Consider the following 13,785-nt stretch of genomic DNA (forward strand, 5'->3'; position numbering starts at 1 on the left):
TTAACAGGCTTAGACTTGGACAATAAGAAGACATGATTTACAGTATGATACCCTTAATGTGATTGATTATAAAGGGCCCATATAGACAAGCTAGATTTACAGTAAACTCTTTAGGGCAGGAACTATGGTTTGTTCAGTATTTAGACAGCGCTTAGCTCAATGGCGCTTGGCAAGGGTTCATGACCAGGATTCAAAGGTGTTACTATAATACAAGTTTGAAAAACATCAACATCACTAGTACAAGCACTAGCTCTGTATTAGGCAGAAGAGCTGTTAATATAAAAATAAAGCAATAGGCTAGAATTAAGGACCATTCTCACAACAATATTTTTTTATTAAGCTTTATTAACCATTTGCCTCAAAATGTATTTAAAAGACAAGAAAATTAGAAACTATAGTTCAACAACCGAAGTTAGCATAGATGATAGAAGGTGAGGAACAGAGATGCATCTCTCCAAAGTGCCTTAAAGTATTCTCCAACAGATATCCAACCCCTCCAGCACAATAATTCTTAGCCATAAGTGGCAGTGATGACAGCCCTTAAAATAAAATCAAATCTTGACTCACTACTGAGGACAATGGAGCCTTGTCATTGATTTAATTAGAACCAGAATTGCACCCAGTAATATATTTTGAAGCTATGGAGACTTGGGTATTTTCTAACTGAAACACAGAAGTTATCTGATGGAGAAAAAATATAATTAAACATGTTAGAATAATACCACAGAGGGTTTAGACATAAGTCTTTTTATTTAAAAGAATATATATATGTTCAAAACTCTTAGCCTACTTGCAAAATATCAGTCTGTCTTAAGATCTGACCATTGGGGGCCATTAATAAATAAAAAAGAAAGGTCCAGCAATCCAGCCTCAGACCTTGTGGGAAAGATGCTGTGGATTTTCAACATAGTGATTTATACCTTTTTCTTGAGATGAGGCACTAGAAAGCAAGGTAAAAGCGATTTACTTCTACAGATAACTGCTGTTTCCATGTTCATGCATAACTGCAGATAGCAAGTCAGAAAATCCACTGTAAGCCCTTCAAATAGGTTACCTTCCACATAGGTATGTAAATAGGTTTCAACTGTTAAAAGCAGATTTTTTTAAAGCAAGACAAAGAAAAGACTTACCGGTTGTAATGAGCTCTTGGGTGGCAGACGGAAAAGCTGGTAACGCAAACAGATAATGAAAGACAGAAATAAAACACTATTTTTTATTAAATATACGAGTCCCCGGAAAAGCAACATTTTCTATAACATCATGGCTAATATGGAATATATCAAACTACAAGTTTAACAAGAATCTGTTAGTGCAAACATGAAGACTGTACAAAGCTTGGAAAGTATTGGAGGTATCGGAGTAGGTATCTTCAGGTAGTTGTGCAATAATGCATCACATCTAAAACTGGACTTCAACAACTGGATCCACATAAGAAGCTATCAAATTCTCTGTATTGTAGATGAGACCAGCCTGAGTAGATGAGTATGGATTTACTTCTGAAGATATCTGCCATATCCTTGGGATTTGGGGCATGGAAAGCACTGGAAACAGGAAGCCAATCAGTGCACTGTAAGATTATAGGCTTCTCTTTAACTAGTCACGTAACCAGGATAATGTTTTACTACTTACATATAGTAATGGACTCCTGTGTGGTGATAGGAGGAGCTGGGGAATAGAGAAGAAAAAAGACCAACTTAAATACTATATGAAACAAACACTTAAATAAACATCATGACTTACTTAAGAATATTAAAATAATACTATGGATTTGCTATTACAGTGAACTAAGTCATTGTGGAAAAGGAAAGTTTGGTGGCCTGGAAGACATAACTCCTAGAGGTTTCCCTTTCCTCTCTTGAAGCTTAATTTACAACCCCCATAACTGCCTGGATTTCCCCATTCCAGTGATACTAAGTTAATTGCCAAATCCTGTATTTCAAATGGGATTTTATGGAAACACAGCTTATTGGTTAATAGGGATAAATATAAATGGTGAAGCTGATTTATTTTTTATTTAGTTCAGAATGGATTTTCTAAGAAAATGTAAAAATAATATTGTATCCATTTAAATAAAAATAAAAACACATTTACAAGAAGTGATGAGTTTCTCTCACTGACCGAATAATCAGTCACCTGTCTTTGATCATAGTTACTCAGAGCCTGGTTCTCATGACCCTCATCATGCTAAATAGCCCTTACTCATGACAATAGAGTTCAGTGGCAATATCTCAGCAAGGACTACTGGTGCAATCCCTTTGTCATTAGAAAGGGCCACAAAACAGACAGCTCTGTTTAGCATGGTTAAGAATCAGCAGTTCATGTCCAAACTTTAATTTACCAATTAAACATATGAATAATTATGACAAAAATAAAATAATAAATACCTGCTTTTTCAGATGTAGGGGACACTCCAGGAACTTATCAAAGGCATAAAAGAAAAGTCCCAGTTTAGTAACTGTCACAATATGATGTAGACTGTTTAAAGGCTTTGTATCCAAAGCAAGGACACAAAGTCAATGCAAAGGCTGGTTTGTCCGAATTTTGGGCTTTCATCCAGATTGTTACCGGGATTTTCTAATTGTTGAGTAATTAAATCTCAACTGTTTGGAGAAGCCCATTACTTGACATTGGTACCGCAAAATTGTGCCTTTCTCCCTCCATAGCTAGGGACATAAATTACACATAAACAGTTTAAGTGATCAGAAACTGGTTTAAACCTGTAACAGAACATAAGCTCAGTGCACATAATCCAGTTTCAAAATGGCCCAAACTGGTTTAAGACAAACCTGGTTGAATGTAGTATCAGACTTAACTGATTTGGGTCAAACTAGTTTCTGGAACTTCTGTCTCAGACCCCTTCCTGGTTTAAGTTAAATGGGAGCCCCCAGCATGCTTAGCAGCCTGGGCTGTGTTCTCTGCTCCAGCGAGGGACTTTTCCATCCCCAGCAGCCAGGAGTGGGGTGGATTTCCCCACCTCACCCCTTCCTCGGCCAGAGAATTGGCCCAGTTCCCAGCTGGGGTTGGGGAGTAAAGTCCCGGATTCACTCCCTGCTGGACTGGCCACCCCAGGGAACATCGCAGTCAGGGCAGCAGAGTGCTCTCTGCTGGACGCACCGGGACCTGCCAGGCTGCGGTCTGCATTCACCGGGGAGTCCCATGCTACTGGGGAGTCTGGGGAAGCGGAGCTGCAGCCCGTGATGCGAGTCCCCTCCCTCCTCCCAAGTTAAGAGCTCTGCTATCCTGCCTTGCAGCCTGGTGGGTGGAGTGGGATGGGAGCTACAGAGGCTGAGCCTGGTAGGCCAGAGGGGCAGCGAGCACTGGTTCCAGCCATGCAGGGCTTGCCATGGGCAGGGTGAATATAGAAGATGTGGCGAGGACTTGCACGATGACCGCAGGGAGCTCAGGGCAGGGGCAGCAGGGCCCAGCTGCCAGGTAGAGATGAGGTGCCGGGGTGCAGCTCTGCCTGGGAGGTGCCAGGCAGCTGTGATGCTCTGATCCCCTAGGCCAGCTCTAGTGAAGTGCTGGTGCCCAGGGCTGTGCTCACTCCGTTGCTCCTGGGATGGCAGCAGGGGTCGGGAATGGGTGGGAGGGACGAGGGAAGGGAAGGAGGTTTCCATCTTTCCTCCCCTCTCCCTTCTCAGTCGGCTTGCCAGCTGGGGAGGAAGTTGCTGGGCGATCAGCCCAGCTGCCAGCTGCAGGGAAGCCTGCAGTCCCCACCTGAGCCAGGAGCCAGGGCAATCACCTGGCCATACCCCCTCCCCAGCCACTGGACCAACTGAGATGGGTGTGGGGGGGAAAACTGTTCCCATCATGGGCTTCCCACTCTCTGTGCCGGGCACAGCCTGGCTCAGGATCCAAAGCTGGGCTGGGGCTGTTTTCCCCCCGCTTTCTCTTCAGCTGGCTTGTGGCTGAGCAGGGGGCATGGCCAGGTGATCACCCAGGCTGGTTGAGCAGGGGGCACAGCCAGCCTGCCAGGCTGGCTCCTGGCTCAGGCAGGGAAATAAATCCCCCACTGCAGGCTTCCCCACAGCCAGGAGCCAGGTGGATCACATGGCCATGCCTCTGCTCAGTCAGCTGAGGAGGGAATGGGGGGGGTAACAGCCCAGCTGGGTGTCCAGAGCTGGGGGGGCATCCCCCTTCTTCCCCCTCAGCTGGCCTCTGGCCAAGGAGAGGGCATGGCTAGGTGATCAGCACAGCTCCTGGCTCTGGGTGTTGAGCAGTGGGGGGAAGAAACACCCTGCTGGGGGTTCCCCTCTCCCCCCTTGCCCCACAGCAGGGAGACCCCAGCTGGAGGTCCAGCGCTGAGCAGAGAGGAGGGTTTCTCTCCACGCCGTCTAGACTGAAGAGTGGATGTGCTTAGGGGGACCGGCTCTGGGCGTAGGGAGAGCGGGGAAGAGGCACCCCACTGGGGGCTTCTCCTTCTCCCCTTTTCCCTTCCCCTACATGGGACAGATCCTGGCTGGGGGTCCAGTGCGGGGCAAAGGGGATGGTTTCCCCACAGGTTCACTCCTCACAAACACCTGCAAAGATTCAATTAATTCAGCCCCAGGCTTTTTGACTGTCTATACTTAGCCCATGAGAGAAGTTAATCCGAGGGCAGTATGAGCAAACTGATGCTGCATTATGGAGGAAGTTATTCCTGTTCTCATTTGAAAAACAACGCAAATCCCAGTTTGCAATTATGTCGCTACAGCATAGCAGAACATGGCAGGGGTGCTTAGAAGAATCTGAAGAATATTCATAACCAGAATTACTTTAAAAAAAGTGGTAAAGAAACTCACTGAGGAGAAGCTGGACTTCCTTCTACAGAAATCTGCTATTTGAGTGAGAATGCAGACTGGTTTATATAATGAACAGGATACAGGAACCAGGGAACCAGTAACTGCTTTCCGTAAGAATTTTCTGCCCTTTAAATCGTTATGTAAAACTGGAGAATATTCATTAAAATTAGGCTGAAAAAGGCTTACCTCTTATAGTATGTGTCTCTGGGGTTTGTTGAAGACATAATAATAAAAAAAGATAACAGGAAACTAAGTGAAATGCTTAGTCTTTAGTAAAAATATGTTGAAATAAATGTCATCAGATATTGAGGAACAAGAAGTCAAATTAGGTAGAATTTCAATGCAGGAAAAAGAGTGAGAAGGAGAGAATATAAGGAAACTCCAAATCGAAATGAAGAAGTGGCCGGTGCAGACAGGTGGGCTGGAAAAGGTAACTACAGTGATGCCAATGACCCTGTGAAGCCCAGCAGATGGAGCCCTACAGCAAGGAAAGCTCTGCAGTGTAACACTGCCCCTGTCTGAATTTCTCCTAAATTCTCCAACAGGAGGGGAAATTTGACCTCCAACCTTTGCAGAAAGAACAGAGATTAACCCGGAAGGGTTCAAATTCATGGAATCATGTGGAAGAATTGGCTGTATTCTCTAGTGATTAAAGAGCTGATGAGCTAATGGACCATGCTGCTCTCCTTCAACTGGTTACCCTTGTAACATGCCTGCATTTCCAGGCCACTGAAACAGATTCCCTTGCTAACAGGTGCCCATAGCATTCTCCTTCAAGCTGAGCTTTTCACTTAAAGGATTGCATGTTATTCCTAACAAGTACATTTTATATGAAATGAAACAGGAACCGAAAAATACCTGAGCAGATGATACCAGCATCTTCATGGTGGACACAAGTTATGGGGACCCCAACCTCTGTGAGAGCACTGCTTCAGAGAGGGTTCATTCCCTTTGCACTGCACATCATCTAGGAAAATACTTCAAAAGCCTTCACCAAAATAAGCACTGACCTGGACTGCAGTGGCCTTTCCACCTAAACTGTCTGCATACAACCACAGCATCTTTTGTCCCAGGTATCATCACAGATGGTTGTCCAGCTTCCTCTGTGGTAGACTTCAACGTGATCTGAACACCTGTACTTTCAATTCACTAGCCTCTGAGAAGAGCACAGGATATAGCATTTGTAATGTTAATATATTCATTGTGTTTTCAATATTAAGAGATTTCCTGAACCTAGAAAGAGCCTGAACACTGCCTGAATAGAGCAGATTCTGCCCTGAATACCCAAGGTAATGCCAAATGCATAAGGATACACAACTTACTCCAGGACACAACCGATGAGAAAAGTGGTGCAATGCAAACCCCACCACTAGAAGAGTCTCAGAAATTGGCCCAGACAAGATGCGAGTAAAAGGGTCAAGTGTAAAAGGTAGCAAAAGAAATATTGTAAAGTATATGCCAAAGATAATTCAAAGCCTTGACTTACTTGCTGCTACAGGGGTTGTGCTTCCAGTACCTGTTAAAGTGGAAAAAGCAGAAGCATCAATTCTCATCACAGGACATAGACACTAAAATGTGAGAACAACAAAAGCAAACTGCATTAAGAAACAGCAAAAACTTCATATGGAAAATAATCCAGCTACCAAGGAAATATATTCAGCATGCAGCACTAAACAATTGTGCCTTAATGTACTTATACCTTAATGATAAACATGGTTTGAAGTTACAAATAAGTATCCTGCCTAACTTCTATGCTGTCTTGGTTCCAGAAAAAAAATGTGACAACTGGATTTATCCACCTCCAGTTAGACACCAGTTAGGTCAAGACATACAAACATGGAGTCATGATAACTGAATGCCCCTTTAGGCGCACAGCTGAATCTACATTATTTCATAATGCACTGGCAGCCCTAGGTTAGGAAAATGAAGATTGCATAGGCTCTTGGTTAAACAATTTATGGGTGAATGTATTGCATAACCTGGATTGCAGGAAAGTATTAATAGGCCACAAAGTAGATCAGCTGCATTTCTCACAATGGGCAATAATATAATGCCTTTTTTTTTATAAATACATATTTAAAATTATGCAGTTTTGCTACTGCTTTAAGTTAAGTATTGTGCCTGATAGATTGGTTTTTATCTTTCATTTTTCTAGCAGTTTTATTGAGTACATTTCTCTCAATGTTTCTTCCAGGTTAGATTTATGCCGTGAGTGTCCCTTACCCTCATTGGCTGTCATCAGTGATTCTGCAGTAGTAAACATTTCATGTGGGGTTGAAATGGACGTAAAGAAGATACTGGGTTCTGGTGTCACGTCTTCTGCAAATGTGACCAGAAAATTGAGGGACTAACTTATTAGTGAGAACAAGAGAACAACAATCAGTAAAAGACAAAAAACCCAAACCAAACGAAACAAAAACACTGAGAAGACCCCCTCTTCTCTCTGAAAACTGAATTGTTGGTTAACAGGTTTACATTCCAGACTTTGTGGAAAAATGGGTTAAATATATATGTATTATCCCTTGACATTTGGTTCTGGGTATCAGAATAGCATCCTCTAGCTAATAATAATTCCTATTATAATTTTAAGTGACGTTGGCAGATTTTTGCTGTTGACATCATTGGTTCAGGAAAGTTGTAACTAACCAGATGGCACAAAAGTTGTGTTGTTAATGTCAGTTTTTGTGGAAAAAGAAAAACCTCAGATCTTACTCCTGTAAAAAGCAAACTGATTTAAAGGAAAATAGGAGATCAATGTGGAAAGGCAAGAGAATGATACATCCAGAGCTGATCCTAGGGGCATATCAGCCTGTGCAAGGTCCCGGGGGTGGGGGAACGAGCAGCCAGAGCATGAAGCCAGCAGCATGCAGAGCCATGCAGAGTGGTGGCGCCATTGACACATGCCAATGGCGTTGTCTGCACAGCCTGTACAGACTGTTGGTGGGCCACCCCCAAAGCACGGGGCCCGAGGTAGTTACCCTGATTTGCCCTCTCCCAAGGAATGGCTCTGGATACACCACCCTGCAGGGCACCACCAACATATATAACATGTTCCAAAGAAACCATGTGATCTAGACTTAACCTTCATGATATACAAGCCACAATTATGGTTTATGTTCAAGTAAAATTCTAAGAGAAGTGGTGCTAATTCCCCTTAAGTAATTCCCCTTAATAAATGCTGATTGCATTCATTCACATTATTGAGGGGGCATGTACCATACCGCTAACACAACAAGGACAAATGGTCTGGGAACTGGCAGAATGTACTACAGTGCCCATAACACAAGATAAAGTGACACCAGCTAACAAGGCCCCAGAGCAGGGGGGGTCTGAGTCCCCATTTTGGGGGAACAGACAAAATTAGGAAAATGCCCAAAAAGACCAAGTTACTACGTGTACATGTGATAAGCTACAAGGACTATGACAACAACACAGAGAGACAAACCAGCGATAGCCATGGATCAAGAGTCATCAGGAGTCATCACGAGGGAAAGAGAATACAAAAGCAGAGACTGAGAGTAGCAAAGGGTCCCTTCTGCCCTCCCTCTGTTGTCCTCCACCTGGGTCCCACCCTGTCCTCACCTGCTCCCCATCCCAGTCCCCTGGCCGGAGTCCTTGAAGCCACCACAGACAGAGGGCACACCACCAGCCTGTCTCATCCACCCTGCTGGAGGGGAGGTGCAAGCCTCGGCATCCCACCGCCAGACTGCTGACATGCTGACATCTGACAACTGAGAGAATGCCTCAGGGTGAAGCCTGCGTCCTGGCCACATGTACTGATGACAGCTCTAGGATTTGGTAGATATACAGAATTGCTTGATTGCTTGTATCACTTCTTTTCTGTTATCACTGTGTATCAATACATTTGCCTATTATCAAATGGAGAGGTCATGGTCGGTCTGAGGGTCATGGATATGGCCGCTAGGTCCTAAATCCAGAGCTAACACTTGGTGCCAAATGTGGGACTTGGGACTCTGACTTAGGAACTGAGTAATTCCCCTTAATAAAGGCTGATTTCATTCATTCACATTATTTCCTGTTTTGGCCTATTAAACAGACCATGCTCTAGAACTTTACATAGCACAACTAAAATAGGCTGGGATTAAGCATCCTCTTTGATGGTTGTATTCAGGAGTTGCAAATATAACTATACCCTCTTAGAACATTTTTTCGCTTCTCTCTAGATGGCCTCCTGATCCTCTTCAGTTCTATCACCCAAAACTTGGCTTTTTTAGCATTCAGTATTACATGCTGAATGCATTATTTCCTGTATCCCAGTACTCTCCTAAATCTGCAGCGACTGTTAAGGAGCATGCCCCATTGTATGTGAACTGATACAGAGAACAGACTGCAGTTATTCTTGTCTTCATATCATTCAAAGATTTATTTTAGCTTCGTCTTCTGTTTCTGTTCTAAAGGACTGAGGAAAAATCTGAACAGCATGTGCACCTGATCAGTGCACTAACATGCGCACTGGATCAGTGCACTTTCAATGCTCATTTAACACAGTCACATACCAGGAAAAATGAAACAGAAACATAGAAGGGATAGTTTATGGGGGACTATCAGGATGCCGCCAGCTACAATTCTGCTGTTCGGTGGATGTGCAAGTGTTACCATATACAGTTTAAGTAATGGATATAAGCTCATGTGTCCATAAGACCCTAGAAGCCTTATATGAAGATGACTTAGGCTAGCAGTTTTTCCTTCCCACTGAAGTGATGTCGTAGCTCGTCTATCTTAGTAGATTTGAATACCAACTGATTCTGCCTGTTTCCTGGAAAATAATATTTTTATCTCTCAGCATCATAAGAAATTTTGGGGTTTTCTGGCACAGTGATTATTTCTCTCTTTTCTGTGGTGGAGGTGAAAGTAAAGAAGGAATCTGTGTAATCTGAAGTATCTGTTAGAAGGTAAGGAAATAATTTATTAGACAGCATTAGCACATCATAATAGAAACTAGAAGTGGGTGGTTGATGAAAAAGTTGGATTTCAGACACAATACCTTAAGTCTTTCAACTTTGGGGATGAGGGGCAGAATTCTGTACTCCACTGATATATATTAATGCAGTCATAAACAAAGCTGGGGGCGGGGGTTGTGCCAGAATATGGAGATACACACCAGTTAGAGCTCTGTTCAAACAACTGCATGTGCAAGGATTCCAAAATGCAGATGTTGTTTCTGTAAGTCTCTGAGAGCCTGATTGTGGCAGGGCACTCTTGGTGCCTGCCACTTCAGGGACAGAGCCAAACAGCCAGCAGGTGCTTGACTGCGGCCGCCGTTTTAGATTCCTGGCTGCCTATATAAACAGAGCGGTTTGCTACTGGAAGGCCAGGCAGTAACATTGCCTGGCTGCTAGGATGAATACAAAGTCCTAGAGGTAAGGGTAGGAGCTTAAGGGGATCGTTTGGAGGCTCCTGGTCCTGGGCATGACCTAAAACTGCATCCTGCTGGGAGTGGGTGGCCTAGTGGGGCTCTCAGTGGCGTGGGAGCCCCCAGAAAATGCCAAGCCAGTTACCACCTTGATGAAGGGTGAGAAGGGGTGCCTTAACTCCAGCCTTCCCCTTCCGGTGGGCTATTCATACCATCAGAGTAGGGAAGGCCAGGTAAGCTTCAGGAAGTGCCTGAGCCTGCTGGGGGAGTGACAATGCAGGGCCAGGCTTGTTTCAAGAAGCACCCAAGCCGGGAATGGGGCACCCCCATCCCTGAGTGCAGGCAGAAGGCGTGCTGGGGCCAGGGCTGGAAGGGTCAAAAGGGCCAGGGGCCCACTGCGAGGGATGCCCATATGAAGTGAAGAAGCTCGGGGTCACAACTAGCCTGAGATGGGGCTAGCGCTTATACAGAAGCTGAATGTCCCTTTGAAAGGGGCCACAGCTAATGGGTGAAGGGGATAGTTGAGTCAACTGCCTGAGATGCCATCTGGGAGGCTCGGGCTGCAGTGTAGGGCAGGAATGGAGCTGCAGATAGCTCCCCCTCCCAATACTGGGGTGTATAATGGGCAGCTTCCCACCTAATTAACACTCAATTATATTCCATCAAGGCATGGCAGAAAAGACAGGTGGGTGGCATACCCAGAGGCAGGTGGGGAAACTAGCTCTGTGGCTAGTCAGGGACCCTACTTTGCCACACTGATATTTAGAAAACGAAGATTATTTAGGTTAGTGGCCCGTTCTTCCTAGACAGATTACCTGCCACCCCAGTTATGTATCCACCTTACAGTACTTTCAGCTGGACTGTATTTCTCTTTTATGAGAATGTCATGGGAGTGTCAGAAGTCTTGCTTAAATCACATCCTAGAAGTTTACCTTGAGGTTAAAAATTAAGCACTAATTACAGTTTAAATAACAAGTAAAGTTGGGGGATTTCTATCATTGACATCAATGTGATAGTACTGGTTGCTTCAGAAGCCTAAGTAGAAATGCATTCTGTTTTAGCTTCATCTTCCTTGACAAAGAATCAAAAACACAAAAAGGTGCAATGGCTTATATTCTCAGCATAAGTGGGGTTACTGGCTAAAATATGAAGGAGCATTTTGGTTCCATTAATAAGCAGATTGTTGGATAGATACAGACAAACTTTCTGCATCATACATGATAAAGAAGTAGTAATCATTTGGAAGGGGATGGGGAAACTTCACTTTGAGAGCTTGAGAAACGAGGTTGGACAGAAACACTAATTCTTTGACAATTCTGGGAGTTGCAAAACACATGGGCAGAATCATTAAAAATGCTTTACTCACCAGAGGGTATCAAAGTTGTGTATCCAGTATCTGTTACTGTGGAAAAACAAAAATATCAATTCCCATCTCTGTTCATAAAATTTTATTATAAAAAGCAAAACAAAAAATTTAAAATATTTGTTTACACTTTCAGTCCCTCACCATCAATAGCAGTTGTCAGTGATTTTGGAGTAGTGATTGTTTCACTCTCCTCTGTGATGGTGGTGGAAGAAGAAAAGGAATCTGTGGACTCTGGAGTGCCTGTAAGAAGGTGGAGGGCTTTGTTAGGGTGAACTGGCCCTTTACATTTTTCTGATGTGGGTCAACAATATATACTCTACTGATTTATTACTACTACTGTACAATTTAGCTATAGTCAAAGTTGAGACACTGGTGGTTGTTCTCATCCTTGGTGCAAGATTAGTTATATCAGGAGTAGTTGGGTAGTAAGTGGTCAGTCCTGACTCAGCCCCATATGGAGTGCAGCTGGGTCAGCCTCCGTCTGGGCCAGATCCAATTAATTGGTGGGTGCCTGCCTGCAGGACGAATCCAATCAGCTGGCAGGCTGGATCCAACCCTCCTAAATATGGAAATTATCTGTCAATACCACATTGCCCAACACTATAATATGCCTTACTGAGGACATTCACCTTGGGAGAGGTAGTGTTGTGTCCATCCCCAGCATGAAGCCAATTTATTACATAGTTATGAATTGGGTAAACTGCTTCTTAGTAGGAGTTTTACCTGCTGTTTACTCACACACTGAACTGCATTCAATTTTCTCCTCAATGCAGGATTTTGAACTATCTGGTGACTGTACTTTTCTTTGTATCAGTATATCCATAGGATCTTAGTAGCCTGCTATTCTAAAAATGAAGATGTCTTAGCTTAGTAGCTTTTTCTTCCTACATAATTTAAGTCAAAACGTATCAAATTTGAGACATTTTATTGAAAATTCAGATCCCGCTGGCTTTCAAAAGAATAATTCCATGAGTATTTCTAGCATGTTGCTTGGATTGCAATTGCTTGCAGTTTTTCCTTATCATGTGCTGCTGTACTCAAGGGCTCTGCAGTGGTTTCTTCTCTCCCCTCTCTGGTGGAGCTGAGAGCAGAGGAGGAATCTGTAGGGTCTGTAAGAAGGTTGAAGAAATTAATTATTATACAGGACTCTAATAATTAATCACATACTGGCAGAGACATAAGCAACTTTGGAGATTTGTTGTTTTCTTCCTCAGAAGTGGGCGCATTAGGAGCTAGCTAGAAAGTGTGTGTGTGTGTGGGGGAGGTAAATATTTAAGATCACAAAGCCCCACAAGGTGGCATATTTTTATTCTTAGCTCAAGAGAGAGTTGCAGATTAAATACGAAGAAAGGATTAGATCCATCTAGATGTGGTTAACCATGCCCTTCAGACACTGATCTTACTTTTGGTTGTGTCTTGCTATGAAAGACCAAGTAGTCATTTGGGAAGGGGTGGAGAATGGATTTCCACATGAGTTTTAGGAACTAGGTTGGGGAAGACAGTAAGGCTGTGTATAGATGAAGTGAGGGGCATGTGTGCACGACACTTTAAAGCGGGTTAAATGCTTTTTCACTGGTGTTGGTATTTGCACACGTTGGCAGTGTATTGCGCAGTAATTCCAGCCGCTGTAGCAAATTTGCCAGCATAATGGGCCTCAAATGACTTGGGGCACAACAAACTAAAACTCCTCTGAGGAGTTTTAGTTTGCTACCCTACAGCCGCAGAGCGAAGCACCAGGATCCGTTCAGCTCAGGGGCCCTGCAGGAAGCCCTGCAGGCAGCCTGGGAAGGTAGGCTCTGCATAAGAAAAAAACAATGATTTTTTTTTTATGTCCCTCCCTCACTCTGGAACTTGCCTGCCTGAGCTGTGCAGGGGCCCTATGCTTCCCTCCATGGCTTAGGCGGTCCCAGGGGGCACCGCAGCCAGGTGCCTGCAGGCAGGTGCTGCCTGGGTGGGGCACTGCTGCTGCGGAGGGAAGAACCAGCCCCCACCCGCCCCTGCAGCCCAGGGACCTCTCCACCTGCCAACAGCTAGCCCTCCCTGCTACTGGAGAGGCAGGAGATGGGGGTTTAAAGGGTCTTCAATGGAAGCAGTGCTTTAAAACAGACTCTCACTCTGTTCTCATTAAGAAACTGGGGGACTGTGGTGTTGACACCTACACAGTCAGATGTGTTGCCAACTGGCTGAGGGCCGCACCCAGAGAGGGGTGGTGGATGGTCATTTTCGACCTGGAGGGATGTGGGCAGTGGGGGCCCGCGCTGTTC

At 44.3% G+C, this 13,785-nt stretch overlaps 1 protein-coding gene and 1 long non-coding RNA gene across 3 annotated transcripts in view; both read right to left on the reverse strand.

Annotated features, from left to right (window-relative positions):
- Positions 1-13,785, reverse strand: part of LOC109323795 (deleted in malignant brain tumors 1 protein-like) — a 189,414-nt gene that overhangs the window by 36,355 nt on the left and 139,274 nt on the right. The window contains 8 exon segments of the mRNA XM_019555460.1: positions 921-1,084; positions 5,640-5,676; positions 5,678-5,818; positions 5,820-5,850; positions 5,852-5,906; positions 6,268-6,297; positions 7,005-7,100; positions 11,663-11,761. Coding sequence (XP_019411005.1) covers positions 921-1,084; positions 5,640-5,676; positions 5,678-5,818; positions 5,820-5,850; positions 5,852-5,906; positions 6,268-6,297; positions 7,005-7,100; positions 11,663-11,761 — 653 coding nt within the window.
- On the reverse strand, positions 1,130-5,003 carry LOC109324226. Of its 2 annotated transcripts, XR_002104881.1 has the most exons (4): positions 4,968-5,003; positions 2,385-2,417; positions 1,630-1,665; positions 1,130-1,166 (listed from the first exon to the last, which is right to left on the reverse strand). It is a non-coding gene; the product is annotated as an uncharacterized LOC109324226 (long non-coding RNA). The 2 variants fall into 2 exon arrangements; XR_002104880.1 differs by lacking the exon at positions 4,968-5,003 and having other exon boundaries at positions 2,385-2,511.

This window comes from Crocodylus porosus, unplaced genomic scaffold (assembly GCF_001723895.1).
Source record: "Crocodylus porosus isolate Cpor-Errol unplaced genomic scaffold, CroPor_comp1, whole genome shotgun sequence".
Classification (NCBI taxonomy): Eukaryota; Metazoa; Chordata; order Crocodylia; family Crocodylidae; genus Crocodylus; species Crocodylus porosus.